Below are 22,500 nucleotides of genomic sequence, written 5' to 3'. Positions count from 1 at the left end.
TATCTTGTGTGTGTGTGTTGGGGGGGGGGGGTGGAATTCATGGATTTAGACCCAACAGCAATGAAGGAATTGCAATATACTTCCAAGACAGGACATCTGGATTAGAGGGAATGTGTTACAAGGAGAGGTGGGACAGACTTGCATTGTTTCACTGGAGTGTCAGAGGCTGAGGGAGATCGTGACAGAAATTTATAAAATTGCAAGAGACAGAGATAGGGTAAGTGATGAATCTCCCAGAGTCATCATCATCATTATATGCCACATTGTATGACGTGGGTGATCATGGTCTATGACCATGATTGTTCTTGGCAATTTTTTACTACAGAAGTAGTTTGCCATTGCCTTCTTCTGGGCAGTGTCTTTACAAGATGGGTGACCCCAGCCATTACCAATACTCTTCAGAGATTGTCTGCCTGGCATCAGTGGTCGCATAACCAGGACCTGTGATGTGCACCAGCTGCTCATACGACCATCCACCACCTGCTCCCATGACTTCACGTGACCCTGATCATGGGGCTAAGCAGATGCTACACCTCACCCAAGGGTGACCTGCAGGCTAGCACCTCACACCTTTGGTTGCTCCACCCCACCACCCACTCCCAGAGTAGAGCTTTCAGATACTAGGCAGCATAGGTTTAAGGCGAGAGGAGGAAAATTCAAGGGAAATGTGAGGAGAAAGTCTTTTACAGAGAGAGAGGTTGGTATTTGGAACTTACTGCTAGGGGTGGTGTTGGAAGCAGATACATGAATATGGAGGAAAATGGATCATAGTCATAGTCATAGTCATACTTTATTGATCCTGAGGGAAATTGGGTTTCGTTACAGTTGCACCAACCAAGAATAGGGTATAAATATAGCAATATAAAACCATAAATAGTTAAATAGTAATATGTAAATTATGCCAGGACCAGCCTATTGGCTCAGGGTGTCTGACCCTCCAAGGGAGGAGTTGTAAAGTTTGATGGCCACAGGCAGGAATGACTTCCTATGATGCTCAGTGTTGCATCTCGGTGGAATGAGTCTCTGGCTGAATGTACTCCTGTGCCCAACCAATACATCATGTAGTGGATGGGAGACATTGTCCAAGATGGCATGCACCACCGTCAGAGAGTCCAGTTCCATCCCCACAACATCACTGGACTTACAAATGAGTTTGTTGATCCTGTTGGTGTCTGCTACCCTCAGCCTGCTGCCCCAGCACACAACAGCAAACATAATAGCACTGGCCACCACAGACTCGTAGAACATCCTCAGCGTCATATGCAGGCAGATGGGATTAACTTCATTCACATGTAAAAGAACAGAGTAGACATGATGGGCCGAAAGGCCTGTTCCTGTACTGCTCTATGTTCTGTACTTTGATGTCAGACTGGGGGAGAACACTGATTCACAACCTGTCAGTAAGGGCCTGTACACTGTTGTAATATTTTCTGGGGAGGCACAGTGGTTAGTGCAACAATTTCTGATATCAGTGACCCGGGTCCAGTTCCTGCCGCTGTCTGTAAGGAGTTTGTACGTTCTCCCCATGACCGCGTGGGTTTCCTCCAAGTGCTCCGGTTTCCACCCGCAGTCCAAAGATGTATCGGTTGGCATGTTAATTAGTCGTTGTAAATTGCCCCATTTTTAGGTTAGGGTCAAATCGGGGATTGCTGAGTGGTGCAGCTCGATTAGCCTATTGTTTGCTGTATCTCAATAAATAATTTGAAATAAATGTTCTATGTTCTATGTTCTGTGAAACTAGAATATCAGCAGGATGTGATATTGCCCAGTTCCAGCATCAACGTTCCCTCTAATTGCTTTTTACAGCTGTGCGTGCCAACCACTGCTCTGAGCAGGAAATTTTCAGACGACCTGAAAACTGCACGGCATATTAAATGTTTTTTTTTTGTGTAATATGCACATCAAACAAACACAAACCACACTCAGAACACAACTAAACAATGTCAGGCAGTCAAAGCAACTGACAGGTACAAGGGCAAAAGCAAAATGTTTTGACTAGATGGCGTCAGCGTTCAGTGGGCCGGCAGTTTATTAACAATGAGCTACTGACTTCCATTCTCTGTTTGTTGTTACAATTTGCAACAGTGTTGTAACTTGAAACACAGACAATGTAAATATATTGAAGCTCTAAAATGTTTCAAAGCAAAGATCGTGATATGTTTATTGTTTTGAAAATTTGTTGATTATATTTATTAACACAATTAATTACAGGGTATTTCACAATTACTGTATATTAACATAGATTTCAAAATTATATTAACATTATATAAAAGAAAATCCCAGCTGCACGACAACAAGGGCTATGTGCACAGGGGCATTTCAGTTACTGCGCAGCCATAAACCCACCCATCTTAGAGGGAAGAGTGAACAGCATTGTCTGAAAGGAGTGCAGGGTCTCCCTTCCAATCAGTAGATATTGATAGAGTAAAATAATTCTGTGGTCAGAAATATCTAAACAACAAGTGGGCAAGAAAGGTTATATTGATCTTAGAGTAGCTTAGACATCATGGGCCAAAGGACTTGTACTGTGCTGTTGTGTTTTAAACAGTCAGAATCAGAATCATGTTTAATAGCACTGGCATATGTCATGAAATTTGTTGTTTTGCTGCAGCAGTACAATGTAACATATAAAATAAACCGAAATCATATAAGAAATATGTATCTTTCAGGTGTAGCACTTGCCCTGCTTGCAGGGGTAAGTGCCAGAAAGGAGATATGAAGATCAGTGGGGACTCCCTCCCCAATATCACCTAAATCTGACAGCAGAGAGGAAGCGGCTGCTTCTGAAATGTTGAGTGTGTGTCTTCAGGCTCCTGTACCACCTCCTTGAAGGTAGCAATGAGAAGAGGGCATGTCCTGGGTGAAACCAGGAGTCACAGAATATCCACAGCCAGTGGAGAGCCCCTGCAACGAGGCTCTTGACTCGTGTTGATTGTATCAATCTGTGGTTGCAATGATGCTCACAAATTTAGTTCTGCTCATTTCATTGGAACTGCATATGTAAAAATGAGTCCAAACCTCAGTGAAGCTCTGCTATTGACACAAGACAGTACTTCAGGAATGGGGCAGGCGGGTGGGGTGAGTGGACCTGCTGGATTAAACTGTATAATTGTTAGTTTTTCCTTGTAGTTTAACTTTCTTATATTTGTTAATATTTTTATATAGTTACCTCTGCATATGCAATTGCTCAGTGTGTTCCCAAGCGGTTACAGTCCCTCTGTATCTCTTTGGGAGCATTACTGGTTCCAGTGTTGGGGATCACATTACTTGAATGGAGCTACCTTATTGGCTGTATTTGTTTATTTAATTATTTAGAGAGACAGTGTGGAGCAGACCCACCCAGCCCAACGAGCCGCATCACCCTGCAACCCAGCCTAATCACAGGACAATTTACAATGTCAAATTAACCTACTAACCAGTACGTTTTTTGGACTGTGGGAGGAAACTGGAGCACCCAGTGGAAACCCACGCGGTCTCAGGAAGAAAGTACAAACATTCTTACAAAGGATGCTGGAATTGAACTCCAAACTCCACTGACCCGAACTGCAATTGTGTCGCACTAAAAGCTATGCTCCCATGGCGCCCCACAGTTGATTCAAGCAACAGAATTTGAATGGAATTGATCGCTGCTGGCAAATTGGTATAAGAAGACCAGACCCCATTGGATCTGTCTCTTTTCACCTTCACCTCCTCATTACTAGTCTCTGCTTTTTCTACTGTCTGTTCCTAATTCCTTCGATCTTTTAGCGCTTAATAAAATCAGCCACAATCACCAAGTTTTAAGCCTCATTCTTGACTTCTGAAGAACTTTGGATCAAAAACATCAGTCGCCAACGGGTCCAATACTGACCCATATTGAATAGTGGTTCAATTGACGCCACTATCTATAAGGAGTTTGTATGTTATTCCTCTCAACTACATACAGCTGCCTCCTCCCCATAACCTTTGGTGCCCTTACTAATCAAGAACCTATCAACCTCCACTGTAAATATACCCAATGGCAATGAATTCCACAGATTCTCTGGCTGAAGAAATTCCTCCTCGTCTCTGTTCTAAAGGGACGTCCTTGCATTCTGAAACTGTGCCCTCCGGTCCAAGTCTCACCCACTGTAGGAAACACCCTCTCCATGTGCACTCTGTCTGGGACTTTCAATATTCAATAGGTTTCAATGAGATCCCCCCCTCATTCTTCTGGACTCCAATGAGTACAGGCCCAGAGCCATTAAACACTCCTCATATGTTAACCCTTTCATCCCCATGATCATTTTCTTGAACATCCTTCTCCAATGCCAGCACATCCTTTCTTAGATATGGGGCCTAAAGCTGCTCACAATAGTTCAAGTGCGGTCTGACTAATACCTCGTAAAGCCGCAGCACTGCATCCTTTTTTCATATATATTCTAGTCCTCTCAAAATGAATGTTAACATTGCACTTGCCCTCCTCACCACTGACTCAACATGCAAGTTAACTTCAGAGAATCCTGTACGAGGACTCCCAAGTCACTTTGCAGCTCTGATTTCTGAATCGTTCCCCCCCTTTAGAAAAGAGTCTATGGATTATTTTTCTAAACAGATCATAGCATGCTCTCTTCCGCCCCCACCATCTGGGCCAAATTCTCTTCTCGCTGCTGTCATCAGGAAGGAGATACAGGAGCTTTAGGTCCTACACCTGCCAGCAACAGTTATTACTCTACAACAAGCAGGCTCCCGAGCCAGAGTGGACAGCTTCACTCACCTCAACTCTGAACTGATTCCATGACCTAAGGACTCACTGTCAAGGACTCTGCAGCTCATGTTCTGAGTATTATTTATTTGTTATCACTTATATTTCTTTTCTTTTGCATTTGCAAAACTTGCTTTCTTTTGCAGATTGCTTGTTTGTCCAACTTTGTGTGCAGTTTTTCATTGATTCCATTGTACTTCTTTGTTCCACTGTGAATGCCAGTAAGAAAAGGAACCTCAGGATAGTCTACGGTGACATATACACATTTAGATAATAAACTTACTTTGAACTTTAATGCAGCCTAGCTAAGTTGGCTCATGGGCCTTTCTTTGTGTACTACTGGATATCCATCAGTGTGGCAATGACAGTACTCTTGAAGTTCAGCTCAATGGCATCAGATAATTGGACTGATCTAACACCGAAAGGTGATAGGTTTCCCCTCTGTCTCTTCCTCAAATGCTTTTGAGGAAAGAGTGTGCAATTAGCAAAGAGAGCTATTTCAGTCGGGATTCAACGCTGCCTGAACCTTGCAGAAATCTAATTCAGACTCTGCAGGAACCCGACCAACATCAACTAGCCAACACTTTCTCAGACATTTCAACAAAGCAAGTTTGCAGAGGTCATCCGTGACATTTTGAGGTTTGGTTTACATTCGAGGAATTGAGTCTTTCCTGACAATAAAAAATACTGGTGTTTCAACCTTAACTAATAATACTTCTTCCTGTGTGGTTCTGTGCATATTATCAGCTCCCTTAATTATGTGCATGCTAATTTTAAATCAGCTTGCACCTTCATATGACTGATAAACCAGGCTAAAATAAAACTGATGTGCAGCCTTCCCAAGCAATGGATTCCTGCCATGTTATACTTCCCTTTTGCACAGTAATAATAATAATTTTATTTATAGAGCACTTTTCATACAGACAATGGAGTTCAAAGTGCTTTTCAGCGGGATAAAGTACAAACATTATCCCATTGCTCATCCATAGTTATAGCTGGTCTTTTCACACAATTACTGATACACTAAAGTGCAACCATTCAGTGTGGCATTCTGAGCTTAACTCTTAAAGATTTTAAAGATTAGCTGAGTTTGTCATATCGAAACATTAAGTGAAATGTGTCATTTGCACTGAATCAAACGCATGAGGGTGGTACTGGAGCAGCCGCAAGTGTCTCCACACTTCCGATGCCAACGTAGCATGCCCACAACTTACCCTAACCCGTACATCTTTGGAATGTGGGAGGAAATCGGAACGCCCAGAAGAAACCCACGTGGTCACGGGGCAAACGTACAAATTCCTTACAAACAGCAGCAGGAATGGAACCCTGATCGACCAAGAGACCTAGAGAACCAAACGTGCCCACAGCTCACTAACCCTAAGTGTCCAGTTACCCTTGATAATGAACTTCACCAGTTGTTGTTGAAACAACAGACACTGTAAATAGATTGAGGGATTTGAAAAGATGAATATTACTGCCCCGACTCCAAGTCCAACTGAGTGTTAGATGGTTTAAGACTGTATTCTGTAGTTGGGTTACTGCCAGATAATTGGGTATACCATGAATACCAAACCACAGGAGACTGAGATAGGAGGAAAGATTAGCCCTATTTGTCACACGTATATCAAAACATTTAGAAACATGGAAAACCTACAGCACAATACAGGCCCTTCGGCCCACAATACTGTGCCGAACATGTACTTACTTTGGAAGTTACCTAGGGTTACCCATGGCCCTCTATTTTTCTAAACTCCATGTACCTATCCAGGAATCTCTTAAAAGACCCTATTGTATCCGCCTCCACCACTGTCGCCGGCAGTCCATTCCACGCACTGTCCACTCTCTGCATAAAAATAATTACCCCTGACATCTCCTCTGTACCTACTTCCAAGCACCTTAAAACTGCGTCCTCTTGTGCTAGCCATTTCAGCCCTGGAAAGAAGCTCTGTCAGGTCACCTCTAATCCTCGTAGCCACAAATCACTTGCATCAAGTCAAATCAGCAAGGATTGTGATGGGGGCAGCCCACAAGTGTCACCATGCTTCTGGCGCCAACAGGGCATGCCCTCAACTTACTAACCCTAACCTGTACATCTTTGGAATATGAGAGGAAAGTGGAGCACCCAGGGGAAACTCACGCGATCACCCGGAGAACTTAAAACTCCTCACGGATGGCAGCGGGAATGGAACCCCAGTCAATCAAGAGACCAACTCTTGGTCTGAGAGTGTCAGCAGGGAACACTACAGATGATTCATGTAAAAAAAACACCGCAAACTCTGATGAGCCAATGGGACTATAGCGTCATAGAACAGTATAGTGCATAAAACCTACCCTTTGGCCCATCTAGTCCATGCTGAACTACTAATCAGCCTTGTCCCATCAACCCTGGACCATACCCCTCTCATCCATGTTCCTATCCAAACTTCCCTTAAATGTTGAAATTGAATCTGCATTCATCACTCTCGTTGGCACCTTGTTCCACACTCTCAGCACCCTCAGAGTGAAGAAGTTCCTCCTCATGTTCCCCTTAAACATTTCACCCTTCACCCTTAACCCATGACCTCTAGTTCTAGTCTCACCCAACCTCAGTGGAAAAAGCCAGTTTGCATTTACCCTATCTATAGCCCTCATAATTTTCTATTCCTCTATCAAATCTCCTCCCAATAAATTCCTAATCAATTCAACCTTTCCCTGTAACCTGGGTCCTCAAATTCCGACAATATCCTTGTAAATTTTCTTTGTACTCTTTCAAGTTTACTGATATCTTTCCTCTAGGTAGGTGACCAGAAATACACAATACTTCAAATTAGGCCTCACCAGCATCTTATACAATTTCAACACAACATCTCAACTCCTGTACTCAGTACATTGATATACAAAAGCCAAAGGGCCAAAAGCTCTCTTTACGACCCCATTAACCTATGTTGCCATTTTCATGGAATTATGGACCTGTATTCCCAGATCCCTCTGGAATTCCATTACTCATGTCAGTGAACTTTCGTGGAATGCTTTGTCTGAAAAGCTGCTTCGTCAAAGAATGGGGACTTAAACCTGTAACTTCGGTTTCAATTCAAGGATCAAGGATCAACTTTATTCACCCTGAACATTTATATTCAGAATCTTCTGTGGTGTGTTGCTGCAACAGGCAACAAAAATCAACAACAATCAGCAATTATAAAGAATAAAGGATTACATGAAGATAAAGATTCAAGATTGTTTAATGTCATTTCCTGTACACAAGTGTAAGGATAACAAATTAATTGTTACTCTGGATCCGATGCAGCTCAAAAAGGACATGAAGGATAAAGAACACAGTAATAATTAAAAATATAGAATGAATATAAATACTTAAGATAGATTATATATACATACATACTTTGATTGTATGTCCATAACGTGATACTAGGTTGTACATAAGATGACCGATGGGAGATAATAAAGTAGTGGTGGAGTTAATGGATGGAGGTGTTGATCAGCCTTACTGCTTGGGGAGAGTAACTGTTTTTGACTCTGGGGGTCCTGGTATGGATGCTATGTGTTCCCCCCCCCACCCCCCGATGGGAGTGGGACAAACATTCCATGAGTACAATGCGTGGGATCTTTCATTGATGTTACTGGCCCTTTTCTAGCACATTTCTGTAGGTATATTTTTGATGGTGGGTAAGCTGGTGTCAGTGTGGTGTTGAGCAGTTTTAATACCCATTGCAGAGCCTTCCTATCTGTTACAGAACAGTCTGCATACCAAGCAGTGATACAGCTTGTTCGGATGCTCTCCTCTGCGCATCTGTAGAATGATGTGAGTATGGATGTGTAAAGTCCAGCTCCCTTCAGCCTCCTCAGAGGTAGAGAAGTTGGTGAGCTTTTCTGACTGTGTGGGATATGTTCCAGGACCATGAGAGGTTCTGTGTGATGTGCACTCTCAGGAGTTTTTAACTGCTCACAGTTTCCACTGTTGTGCCACCAATATAAAGGATTAGGGGAGTGTGAGTGGTGCGAGTTGTCCCAAAGTCGATAACCATCTCCATTGTCTTGTCGACATTGAGGAAGAGGTTATTTGCCTGGCACCAGGCCCCGAGCTCTTCCACCTCCTCTCTGTAGGCCGTCTCATCAACGTGGGTGATGAGCCCCACCACTGTCGTGTCATCAGCAAACTTGACGATGTGGCTGCTCAGCTGTTTGGCTGGGCGGTCATGTGTGATCGGAGTGTGCAGCAACAGGCTCAGCACACAGCCCCGGGGGGGGGGGGGGTACCCGTGCTGAGGATGGTTAGGAGGGAGAAGCAGTCGTGCATCCTGACTATCTGAGGTCTGTTGGTTAGGAAGTCCAACACCCAGTTGCACAGTGGTGCATTTAAACTAAGGACCAGGAGTTTGTTCACAAAGGTCCTGTGGAACAATAGTGTTGAATGCTGAACTAAAATCTAGAAATAGCAATCTGACATAAGTATCCTTGTTTTCTAGGTGTGTCAGATCCAGGTGCATGACAGATGCTTTGGCATCCGTAGAAGAGGTAAGCATACTGGTGAGAGTCCAATCTGGCAGGAATGGAGTTTTTGATTTGTTCCAGGCACTTCATGATGATTGGTATCAGTGCCACAAGGCAGTAGTTGTTTAGTTCTGAAGGTGTAGAGTTCTTTGGTGCAGGGATGATGATAGCTGATCTGAAACGTGGGGATGCAGCCTGGATGACTGACATGCTGTAGAAGTCAGTGAGCTGGCGTGCATGCTCTTTGAGTACTCGGCCTGGGATGATGCCTAGCTTGGCTGCCTTCTCATATCAGACTCGATGGGCCAAGTGTGCCCAATTCTGCTCCTATGGCTTATGGTCTTACCGCCCCAACTTGCAAAAAGCTGCTTCCTCAAAGAATGAGGACTTAAAGCTACATCGTTTGTTTTAACAGTTTGTGTTAAATTTCTGCAGCTGCTTCAAGATCAAGTTCAAGCTTATAATCCTTCTACCATACCAAAACACAGAACGTATATCACATACAGTACATAAAATAATATTAACTCAGTAACATTAGCAAATAATAATTTAAAAAAAGTATGGCACTGTCATAAATAATGTGTACCAGTGTGTTCAGAAGTCACTCAGTCTGGGGGCTAGAAGCTGTTACCCAGCCTAACAGTTCTTGTTCTTAAACTGTGGTATCTTCTGCCTGAGGGTTGGAGATACTTTTTAACCAACTTGGGAAACACCTGTGATACATGGAGAAAGGTAAGTACCACACAAGTCTGGCCCACAAGTGACATGACCTCAAGGATGCCTGGCTTATGCCAATAACAGAGGTTTACTCAAAAAGCTTCCAAGAAGCTAATCCACACCAAAAGTTCCGACAATCAATTCCTGGACTCAGTTTTAAGCGGTGTTTTTTTTGCACTTCCACTGAGGTATTAGCATCACAATATGAACTACTTTCCACTTTTGTTCCTGTGTCATAGAATGGAGGGAGAGAGTTAGGATTGTTGGATATCAGGTGTACTATAGGCTAACAAGCCCCACCAAGTATCAACATGACTCACTACACACTTTACATTCCTTCTTTATGAAGTACATTCTACAGGGAATGGGACTTAGGGGGCAACTTAATTAAAACCTGGAAGCTACACTACATTCTGTGGGCACTTTATTGGGTACCTGCTGTAAGTAATCAAATGGACCCTGAGGGTATGTTCATGGTCTTCTGCTGCTGAGGACTATCCACTTCAAGGTTTGACACGTTATGCTTTCAGAGATGTTCTTCTGCATATGGTTGTTATAACGCGTGGTTATTTGAGTTACTGTCACCTTCCTGTCAGCTTGAACCAGCCTGGCCATTCTCCACTGACCTCTTTCATGAGCAGGGCATTTTCACCCACAGAACTGCTGCTCATTAGATTTTGTTTTTGTTTCTTATACCATTCTCTGTGAACTTGAGATATCGTTGAACGTGAAAATCCCAGGAGGTCTGAGATATTTAAACCACCCAATCTGGCACCAACAATCATTCCACAGTCAAGGTCACTTCGATCACATTTCTTCCCCATTCCCCAGCCTGAACAACGACTGAACCTCTTGACCATGTCTGCATGCTTTTATGCACTGAGTTTCTGCCACATGATTGGCTGATTAGATAGTTGCATTAATGAACAGGTGTACAGACATCTCTAATAAGGTGCCCACTGATTGTATAAACAGCAAAGAATAAAATGAAGAGAAAGGTTTAAATAAACTTAATCTCAATAGGAAGGCGTGTGGTGTGTTGGCCTTCATTAGTTGTGGGACTGAGTTCAAGATCTGTGAGATAATGTTGCAAATCCATAAAACTTTGGTTAGACCACACTTGGAGTATTGTGTTGAGTTCTGGTCACCTCATTATAGGAAGGATGTGAAAGCTTTAGTGCAGAGGCAATTTCAGAGATCTACTCTCTCCTCAAACCCTACCACGAGTTCAGAGTTAGGAAAGAAGAGCTGAGTCTGAGATCAGGTCACCAGGTTTATAATGAACAGAGAAGCAGGCTCTTGAAAGGCTGAATGGCCTCTTTTTTGTGCTCGCTCCTAATTATGTTCTTATACAGATGTCATGCTAGTTCCTTCACAACAAAGCTCTGGAAATGAAATTCAATACAACATCCACAATGAACCCTTGTGCCTGCAGAGGAGCAGGAAAGAGACAGTGAAGCGAAAGAGCAACACACACAAAATGCTGGAGAATTCTTCATCAGGTCTGGAAAGATAGGAAGCAAAAGCCAGATTAAGAAGTTGGAAGGAGAGCAAGGAGTACAAGCGGGGGAAGTCAGATGAGGAACAGTATGGGTGAGTGGAGGAAGGGGGAATGAAGCAGAAAACTGGGAGCTGATAGGTGGATGAGGTAAACGGGTAAAGAAGAAGCAATCTGATAGGAGAGGAGAGTGGACCTTGGGAGGAAGGGAAGGAGGAGAGGCATCAGAGGGAGGAGATGGACTGGTAAGGAGAAGAAAAGTGGTAGGAGTGGAGCTAGAACGGGGAATAGAAAAGGAAAGATAGATTTCCAGCATCTGCAGGATGTCTTGTGTTTACGAAGGGCAAGGCTTAACTGAGTGTGAGGGGTGTGGAAGGAAAAGCACCGAGGGTGAACAAAACCACATAAAATGCGAACAGAGAGAGACAGACAGAACACATGACAAACAGGATGGCAGCAAGTGAGAGGGAAAGACCAAGTTATGGAAGACATAAACAGGCTTTACTATAGAAACCTTCAGCACAGAAACGGGCCCTCCTCCGTGACGGCTATAATGCCTATCTACTCTTGTACTATTTTCCGGCATTTGGGCCATATCCTTCTATGCAATTTTTATCCATGTACCTGCGCAGGTAATATTAGACTTGCCTCCTTGGGAAGCACATTCCAGATATTCACCATCAGAACACCCATATTTCCAAACCTTTGCCCACAGTCAGAACTGGAGGGAATGAGAAAGTCGCTTCCCTGAAGGAAAAGCTTCAACACCGTTGACATCTGACCATCAAGATTAAAAGATCAATGTCATTTTATTATCAAATAACTTTTATGTCACCATAGGCTACCTTGAGATTCATTTCAGACAGGCATTTAAAGGAAAATGAAGAAATACAATAGATTTTATGAAAAAATTACAATCATTATGCAAAAGAAGACATATCATGTCAATAATAAATAAAAAATAATAATGAGAACTTGAGTTGTAGAAACCTTGAAAGTGAGTTTATAGGTTGTGGAGTCAGCTCAGCATTGAAATGAGTGAAGTTATCCACTCTGGTTCAGGAGCCTGATGGTTGTAGGGTAATACCGGTCTCTGAACCTTGTCGTGTAGGACCTCTTTCCTGGTGGTCAAAGCATCACCTTCAGTGGGCAGACTGTCCACTAGGAATGATAGATTCTGCAGGTACACTCCTGTGATGTGCCAGGTGTCTGGGACCAGCTATGTTGCATGTCAATATATCTCATCCTCAGCATTATTCTCAGGACTCTGGCCATTCTCTCTTCCCTGCTCTTCCATCGGGCAAAATATAGAAATGTCTGAAAGCATATACCACCAGGTTCAAGGTCAGTTTCTATTCTGTTATTATAAGACTATTAACTTGTTCCCTTGTATAAGGGACTTTTGGCCTCACAACCTAACTTATTTTGATCTTGCACCTTATGGGCATTGAATGGATCTGAATGCACATTGAACTTATGAACACTACCTCACCAATTTTTTTATTTGTATCTTCGCATTACTTAACCAATTTAACTATTAATGTGGCCATACCCACCCATGGGAAAGGCTTTGGGAGTAAACTCTGAGGAAGAAATCCGGGGCCAAGGTCCCTAAGGCAGTTTGATGTTGTTTACAACTTCACTCTGGCAACCTCTGCAACGACACTGGTGCCAAGCTGTATCGGCACTTGCCCTTCCCTTGGACTACATCAGTGACGCAGAGAGGGGGAACCTGCTGTATGGGCAACAGCCGGTTCTTCAAATCTTCCCGCCTAGGCTTGAGCCCTGGAGAGGACACAGTCCACCAGAGGGGCAAACCCATGATCCCCTGGGATTGACGGCTGCCTACAGTAAATATATATACTTACTGTAATTCACATTTTTTTTCCCTATTATTATGTATTGTGTTGTGCTGCTGCTTGCAAAGACAATAAATTTCACAACATATGCCGGTGATATTAAACCTGACTCTGATTCTGTCTATCTGCACTTTCTCTGTAGCTGTTACACTTTATTTTGCATTCTGTTATCGTTTTACCTTGTTCTACCTCAATGCACTGTGTAATGAATTGATCTGTATGAACAGTATGCAAGACAAGCAGGTATCTCCGTACATGACAATAATAAACCAGTTCCAAGTCGCTGACCAAACCCTGCATTTAGCACTGCACGGACCTACTGACTTGCAGGACCATGTCAGAGAGTAGATAAGAGTCACTCACACTCCAACACCAAGGCAAAGATTCTTTCCCCATCCTGCTAACAGCCTCAGCATTTCTCCTGAGGGCTCTTGGCAGGATGGGTGTGGAGAAAAAAGTTTTCTTCTGTGAGCATCTAGAACAAGAAGTATCTGCCCAAAAATAAGGTGTTGGCTACTTAAGACAGATCTTTTTTTCCTCCCAGAGGGTAATATGTCTTTCTTAGAGAGAGAGTTCCAAATTATGTTTGGTTGAGTTCGACGGATTCTTGATGAACTAGACATGAAAGGCCACCACAGATAGAATGCAAGATTGAGGTTACAATCAGGTCAGTTGTGATTGTTATTGAATGGTCATTCTACAGATGAGTGAGCATCCTAACAAGCTACATTATTGCATGGTACGAAAACTGCTCTGTGGCAGACAGAAAGGCTCTACACAGTGCAGCACAGGCACCATTCTACCCACCATGAAGAACACATATATAGAAGGATGTCGGAAAAGGGCCAGTAACATCATGAAGGATCCCACCCACCTTGCTCATGGACAGTTTGTCCTACTCCCGTCAGGAAGGAGGCTACATAGCAGCCATGCCAGGACCACCAGACTCAAAAACAGTTACTTTCCCCAAGCAGTAAGGCTGAACAACACCTCCACTCGTTAAACCACCTCTCCACATCCCAACCAGCACTACTTTATCATTATCTGTCACTTTATGTACAGACACTGCTATGCCTAGCGTCACTTTATGGATGTACAATCAATCTATGCATATAAGCTATTTTTGGCATTTATATTTATTGTGTTTTTAATCATTAGCATTGTGTTCTTTTTCTTATTGTGTTTTTTGGACTGGATCAGATCTGGAGTAGAAATTATTTTCTTCTTTCTACTTGTGTATAGGAAATGATATTAAGCAACCTTGAACAATATCTTGAATCAAGGTGTAGCAGACTTGAAGGATCCACTGGCCTAATCTTGTTCCTGATTCACAGCTGCATTGCCAGCATTATTATCACTTGTATTTTAATAATTGGTTAGTTAACTGATTGAGTTTACGTTCTCCAGCTGGCCTGGCATGCTAAGAATCTGATGTCTTCAGATCAATAGTCCAGGCAGCTGGTTACCATGGCAACAAAACGGCCACCTCGCCATCAAAGCTATCTTGTGACAATGGCATGGTGGTCATTAGTGGCCTTCCAGCGAGTCCAGAGACAAGCACTAGTTGGCAGCACTGTTCACGTAGCATGATCCAAACTTCTGCATCCAAACACTCGTCGCATGACCTTTCTCACCTCCACCACTAGGGGTGTTGTGAAGCTTACTGTGCCCAGAGGTTGAATTCACTTCGGAATGGGGCCCTCATCTCTACATCAGTCACCGCTGGCAAGTCCAGCAAGCCCCAGTCTTTACAAAACTTAACATAAAAGGTCTCTGACTTACATTTCTCATGACAGTGGCTATATTTCATTAGGAGTTTGAGGAGGTTTGGTATTTCACCAAGGACATTCACAAATTTCGCCAGATGTACCAAGGAGAGCATTCTAACTGACTGCAACATCATCTGTATGGGGGAGGGGGGTGCTACTGCACAGGATCGAAATAAACTGCAGAAAGTGGCTCCACCAAGGACACTAGCCTCCCCAGCATCCAGGAGATCCTCAAGGAGCGATGCTTCAAAAAGGCAACGTCCCCATTACCCAAGACATGCCCTCTTCTCATTGCTACCATCAGGGAGGAGGTACAGGAGCCTGAAGGCACACAATCAACAATTCAGGAATGGCTGCTTCTCCTCTGCCATCAGATTTCTGAATGGACATTGAACCCATGAACACTACCTCATAGTTTTTTCTCTTTTTGCATTACTTATTTAACGTTTTTTAATAAATCTGTATTTCTTACTATATTATTGTGTATTACATTGTACTGCTGCTGCTTAGCAATAAACTTCACAACATTATGCCAGTGATATTAAGCCTGATTCTGCTTTATTTTAACGAGTATTAGTACTGGTTCATTATTGTCACACATATGGAGATACAGTGTAAAGCTTATCTTGCATATCGTTCATACAGATCAAGTCATTACACAGTGCATTGAGATTGTACAAGGTCAGACAATAATAAAGTAGAATAAAGTGTAAAAGCTACTGAGAAAGAGCCACAAATCATAAATACAAGAGATTCTGCAGATGCTGGAATAGAAGAGCAAAATGCTGGAAGAACATTCTGCAGATGCAGGAAATCTGGAGCAAAATTGTGGAGGAACATTCTGCAGATGCAGGAAATCCAGAGCAAAATGCTGGAGGAACATTCTGCGGGTGCAGGAAATCCAGAGCAAAATGCTGGAGGAACATTCTGCAGGTGCAGGAAATCCAGAGCAAAATGCTGGAGGAACATTCTGCAGATGCAGGAATCCAGAGCAAAATGCTGGAGGAACATTCTGCAGATGCAGGAAATCCAGAGCAAAATGCTGGAGGAACATTCTACAGATGCAGGAAATCCAAAGCAAAATGCTGGTGAAACTCAGCAGGTCAGGCAGCATCTATGGAGGGGAATAAACAGTCAATGTTTTGGGCTGAGGCCCTTTATGAGAAAAAGTGCAGTGCAGGTAATTGTTTTAAATTGATTTACCGAAATTTAAATGCATTCAAGTGGAATATATATATATATTTTATCCATGCAACATTTTCTTCAACTCTTTTTAAAATATAACAGTTCTATTCCACCACCTATTCACTGTCCCAATATTTTCCCCTCCAAAATCAAATATTATTTGTATTACTATTGCATAACAATAAGGCAGTACAGTGTGGGTATGAAAGCTACAATTGTGACCCACAATAGCAAATGGGTCAACAGCCAATGACTTGCTGGCGTTGGTAAAGGAAATCTTGCACTAACTTTGTTGTAGCTATGTTTCCTGATGATAAATCTGAATGTACTTCCAAAGCAGCAGAGAAATGAATGCATTTGAAAGCAACGGAAAGAAGGGCTGCGACAGTAGGACAGAGGTCAGTGAGAAGACGCTATTACAGTCGGGGTATTGGAGTTTGGAGTTCATTTCCGACGTCGTCTGTAAAAAGTCTGTGCGTTCTCCCCATGAACATGTGGATTTCCTCCGGGTGCTCCGGTTTCCTCCTAGAGTCCGAGGACATACCAGTTAGTAGGTTATTTGGTCATTGTAAATTGTCCTGTGATTAGGCTAGGGTTAAATAGGTGGGTTGTTGGGTGGTGCAGTTCGTTGGGCCGGAAGAGTCTGTTCCACGCTGTATCTCTAAATCATCATCATCATTGTGTGCCATGTCGTATGACATCATCATTATGTGCCGTGTCGTATGAAGTGGGCGATTATGGACTGTTAATCATGACTATTCTTGGCGAATTTTTCTACAGAAGTGGTTTGCTATTGCCTTCTTCTGGGCAGTGTCTTTACAAGACGAGTGACCCCAGCCGTTATCAATACTCTTTAGAGACTGTCTGCCTGGGGTCAGTCAGTGGTTGCATAGCCAGGACATGCGATGTGCACCAGCTGCTCCTACGACCGTCCACCACCTGATCCCATGGCTTCATGTGACCCTGATCAGGGGGTTAAGCAGGTGCTACACCTTGCCCGAGGGTGACCTGCTGGCTAGCAGAGGGAAGAAGCACCTTACACTTCCTTTGGTAGAGACGTATCTCCACACTGCCGCCCATTATCTCTAAATAAATACATTCATTAATTAAATGTCTTTGACAGCACAGTAGTGTAGTGACTAGCAAATGCTTTACAGTGCCAGCGACAGGGGTTCCATCCCAATGCTGTCTGTAAGGATCACGATTCAATTCCTGCCACTGTTTGTAAGGAATTTGTATGTTCTCCATGTGACCGCGTGGGTTTCCTCCGGGTGCTCCGGTTTCCTCCCACATTCCAAACACGCACAGGTTGGGGTTAGTAAGTATGGGCATGCCATGCTGGTGGCAAAGCTATGGAGACACTTGCAGGCTGCCCCTAGCACAATCCTTGGACTGTGTTGATGCAAACGATGCATTTCACTGTATGTTTTAGAGTTGCGATGTACACCTGACATATAAAACTGATTATCAGTCTGTCACGCAGTGGTCTGTGACAGACCATCTACCTGAGACCTAGTCAGTGCTTGCAGTCTGCTGAGCCTCACAGAGTAAGCGAGCCAACAAGGGGTTATGCAGTCAGAACAGGTTAGTGAAGCTGCATTGTTTGGGGTGGGTGGGGGGGGACAGCCATTTTGTTTCTGAAAGCTAAAAGCATTGCAATAACTCCGAGCAGAAATATTTCTCCCACCCTGAGTTAGATTTTCTCTCTCGTTCGTGTGACGACTGATGGCCAGGAAGAAGATAGGAATGTTCCAGGCTTCTTACCTCTGGCGGTGGGATGTGCGAAGAGCCAGCTGTCGGCCAGCTTGCTCTTTTCAGGTGCCTTTTCTATAGGTCCTGTGACACCTGACCTTCTGCTGGTGTCATGACCTTAATGTCAATTCCCCTGGTACGCTACCACTAGCAGGGGTCACAATTGAAATGATACCCTCTATAGACAGATTATGTGTAGGGTCTAAAACCACACACTAATGACTCTGTTAGCAAGCTCTGGTTTTTTTGTAAACCAAGGAAGTCTAACCCTAGGGGGAGATTGCACAAGTGTTCAGAGTTATAAGGAACCACTATTTCATATAAAGAGGGAACACAGAACATAGAACAGTATAGGCCCTTCGGCCTACAATGTTGTGTCATCCTTTTAACCCTTCCTTCCCACATAGCCCTCCATTTTTCTATCATCCATACCCAAGAGTTTCATAAATGTCCATAATGTATCTGCCTCTAGCACCAAAAAAATCTACCTCTAACATCCCCCCTCTACTTTCCTCCAATTACTTATAATTTTGTCCTCTCATACCATTGCTGCCCTGGGAAAATGGCGCCTGCTGCCAGTGCCTCATCATCTTACATAACTCTATCAAGTCACCTCTCAAACCTCCTTCGCTTCAAATGAGAAAAAGCCCCAGCTCACTTCACCTATACTCACAAGAAATACTCTCTAATCCAGTCATCATCCCAGCAAGAATCTCCTCTGCATCCACATTCCTCCTGCAAGGAGGACCCAGTGCTGGGTGATGGAATCAAGCTTTGGTCAGTCAACACAGACAGGATGGGTTGAATGGCCTCTATTTGGGAAGTTCACTTTCAGTGATTCGATGGTTATTACATTCCTATTGAGACCTAACTATTCATAAGGCTGGAAGGAAGGGTCTGAGTCAGAACAAGAACTCAGCACAAACTCACCACGAATGGAAATTAAAAACAAAATTTCTGGGAACACTTAGCGGGTTAACCTGAATCTGTAAGAAGATAAACAAGAGAAAATCTTCAGATGCTGGAAATCTGAACAACACACACAAAATGCTGGAGGAGCTCAGCAGGCCAGGCAGCATCGGGCCGAAACGTCAACTGTACTTTTTTCCATAGATGCTACCTGGCTTGCTGACTTCCTCCAGAATTTTGTGCGTTCTGTAAGAAGATAAATTGGGTAAAAGACTCTTCATCAGACCCCTCACTTCAGATATTCATCTTGTTTTTCTTCCCGCAGATATGGCCGAATCCGCTGAGCATTTCCAGCATTTTCTGGTTTTGGTTTTATATTTCCAGCATCTGGAATTTCTTTTTTAAATTTCAGTTAAGATATTTATTTATTTATTGAGCTACATCATGGAGTAGGTCCTCTCGTCCCTTTGAGCCACATCGCCCAGCAATCCCCCGATTTAACCCGAGCCTAATCACACAACAACTTACAATGACCAATTAACCTACTAACCGGTACGTCTTTGGACTGTGGGAGGAAACCGGAGCACCCGGAGGAAACCCACGCGGTCACGGGTAGAACGTACAAATTCCTTGCAGGCAGCAGTGGGAATTGAAGCTGGGCCGCCTGCACTATAAACCGTTATGCTAATCACTACTGCATCATACCACCCCAAAGGTAGAACGACAAGATATAGGAAGAGATATCTGGCCCATTAAATCTGCTCTGCCATTCCATCACAGCTGATTACTTTCAGCACCATTCTCCCCGTAAACATTAACCCCCTTACCAACCTAGAACCTATCAGTCTCTGCCTTAAATAAACCTAATGACTTACCTCCACAGCTGTCTGTAGCAACAAATTCCTGGCTGAAGAAATTTCGCTTCATCCCAGTTCTAAAGGAATATCCCTTTATCCTGAGGCGTGCCATCAGGTCCTAGACTCTCCGACTAATGGCAACATTTCCTCCACATCCACTCTTTTGGTATCTGGTAGATTTCAATGAGATCTCCTTCCATGAATGCAATCTGCTCACTTATCCCTCCTTTCAATGAGTATCAGGAGATCCAGATCATTATAGCCATTATAAACATAGAACAAAGAACATAGGCTACAGAACAGTACAGTACAGACATGGGCCCTTCTGTCCACAATGTTGAGCGAAAATAACTAAATGAGTAATCAAATTCCCACTAAACCCAGGGTTCCCAACCATTTTATGCCATGGGCCCCTGCCATTAACCGAAGGGTCTGTGGACCCCTGTTTTAACCCCTTCTGCCTACACAATGTCCATATGTCATAAGTTCATGTGCCTTTCTCAGTGTCTCTTGAGCACCTCCGTTGTATTTGGCTCCACTACCAACCAGGCAGTACATTGCAGGCACCCACCACCCTCTGTGTAAGAAACCTGCCTCACACATCTCCATAAGACATGGGAGCAGAATTGGGCTATTCGGCCCATCAAGTTTGTTCTGTCATTCCATCATGGCAGAATTATTATCCATCATCTCCATTCTCCTGCCTTCTCCCTGTAAAGTTTGGCACCCTTATTAATCAAGAACCTACCAATCTCTGCTTTAAATATACCGAATGACTTGGTCACCACAGTGCCTGTGGCAATGAATTCCACAAATTCACCACCCCCAAGCTAAAGAAATTTCTCCACATCTCTATTCTAAAGGGACATCCTTCTATTCTGAGGCTGTGCACTCTGGTCCTAGGCTCCCCCACTGTCGGAAACATCCTCTCCACATCCACTCTATCTAAGCCTTTCAATATTCAACATGTTTCAATGAGATCCCCTCTTATTCTTTTTTGGACTTATTTTGAAGTTATCCCCTCCCTCCACAAATAGTATTTAATAGCTCAACCTGGGAACAAGATACTGGAAATCTACTCTATAATTTTATAAACCTCTATCAAATCTCTCTCCATCCTCCACCACTCTAGAGAAAACAACCCAAGCAGATACAGCAGGCATCAAAGCTCCACATCTGCTGGTCGTCACATGTAATTCCTTGACTCTAGGAATTCTGAAAACCCTGGAAAGGTTTAAATCAGTGATTCCCAAACTTTCTTGGCTTCCAGACCACATCCCTAGCTCCTCCATGTCCCTTTCCAGCAAATACATGAAAACTATAAAAAATTCTGATTTACAATGCACAGTGAAAGAAAATAGGAACTGCATATTCAAAGCAGTGACAAATAATTGCAAAAATTATTCATATCTACTTAAAGCCACATATTTCTTTATTTAAGCACAGTAAAAACAATTTTCATCAACAATTTTAAAGTGTACATTAGTAATCCAACTATTCACTACTTCATTGCTTTTTCACCTTTCAATGAGATGCATGGGCTTGGTACAGTGATATCACCCTCTCAGCATCAGGTTGAATGTCACTCAGAAGGCATGTCAGCTCCCCAGGTTCAGTGATTCCCAGTCTGTTTCGTTGCTTTGAAACCTGCACCAAAACCACGCTCCACTAAATGTGATGTTGGAAAGGCAATAAAGGCCACCTTAACCTTTTTCCACAGTTCAGAATAGCATTCAGAGATTCCCTGAATGCTTGAAGCTATCATTAAGGAAGAAATAACAAAACATTTAGAAAGGAGTGGTTCCATTAGACAGATGCAGCATGGATTCGGAAAGGGCAGGTCCTGTTTGACAGATTTACTGGAGTTCTTTGAGGACATAATGAGTGCAGTGGATAGAGGGGAACAGGTGGATGTCATATACTTGGATTTCCAGAAGGTGTTCGATAAGGTGCAGCACAAGAGACTTATAAATAAGATACAGATGCATGGAGTCAGAGGAGGTGTATTGGCATGGATAGTGGATTGGTTAACCAATAGAAGGCAGAGAGTTGGTATAAATGGGTGTTTCTCCGGTTGGCAGTCAGTGGTGAGTTGGGCGCCGCAGAGGTCAGTGCTGGGCCCGCAGCTGTTTACCATTTACATTGATGATTTGGAAGAGGGGCCTGAGTATAGCGTAGCAAAATTTGCTGATGACACTAAACTGAGTGGAAAATCAAATTGTACAGAGGATGTGGAGAGTTTGCAGAGGGATATAGATAGGTTAAGTGGGTGGGCCAAGATCTGGCAGATGGAATACAACGTTGGTAAATGCGAGATCATCCACTTTGGAAGGAATAATCGAAGAGCAGAGTATTACTTAAATAGCGAAAGATTTCAGCATGCTGTTGTGCAGAGGGACTTGAGAGTGCGTGTTCACAAATCGCAAAAAGTTGGCTTGCAGATACAACAGGTTATTAAGAAGGCAAACGGAATGTTGGCCTTCATTGCCAGAGGGATTGAATTCAAGAACAGGGAGGTCATGCTGCAACTATACAGGGTACTGGTGAGACTGCACCTGGAGTGCTGTGTGCAGTTCTGGTCTCCAATACTTGAGAGGAAGGATATACTGGCTTTGGAAGCAGTGCAGAGGAGGTTCACCAGGTTGATTCTAGGGATGAAGGGGTTAACATGAGGAGAGATTGAATCGCCTGGGACTATATTCTCTGGAGTTCAGAAGAATGAGAGGGGATCTTATAGAAACATACA

At 43.3% G+C, this 22,500-nt stretch overlaps 1 protein-coding gene across 16 annotated transcripts in view; it reads left to right on the top strand.

Annotated features, from left to right (window-relative positions):
• ccnd3 (cyclin D3) overlaps positions 1–22,500 on the top strand; it is a 425,735-nt gene that overhangs the window by 70,665 nt on the left and 332,570 nt on the right. For 2 of the 16 annotated variants that reach the window (XM_072278920.1, XM_072278910.1), the window contains exon 2: positions 9,184–9,232. The exons of the other annotated variants lie outside the window; for them this stretch is intronic. In XM_072278920.1, the coding sequence (XP_072135021.1) occupies positions 9,203–9,232 (30 nt within the window). In that variant the 5' untranslated portion in view covers positions 9,184–9,202. The remainder of the gene's footprint in view (positions 1–9,183; positions 9,233–22,500) is intronic. 16 annotated transcript variants of the gene reach the window in all.

This window comes from Mobula birostris, chromosome 14, assembly GCF_030028105.1.
Source record: "Mobula birostris isolate sMobBir1 chromosome 14, sMobBir1.hap1, whole genome shotgun sequence".
Lineage (NCBI taxonomy): Eukaryota > Metazoa > Chordata > Chondrichthyes > Myliobatiformes > Myliobatidae > Mobula > Mobula birostris.
Note: the sequence above shows the minus strand (reverse complement) of the source record. Positions and strands in the feature narration are given on the sequence as shown.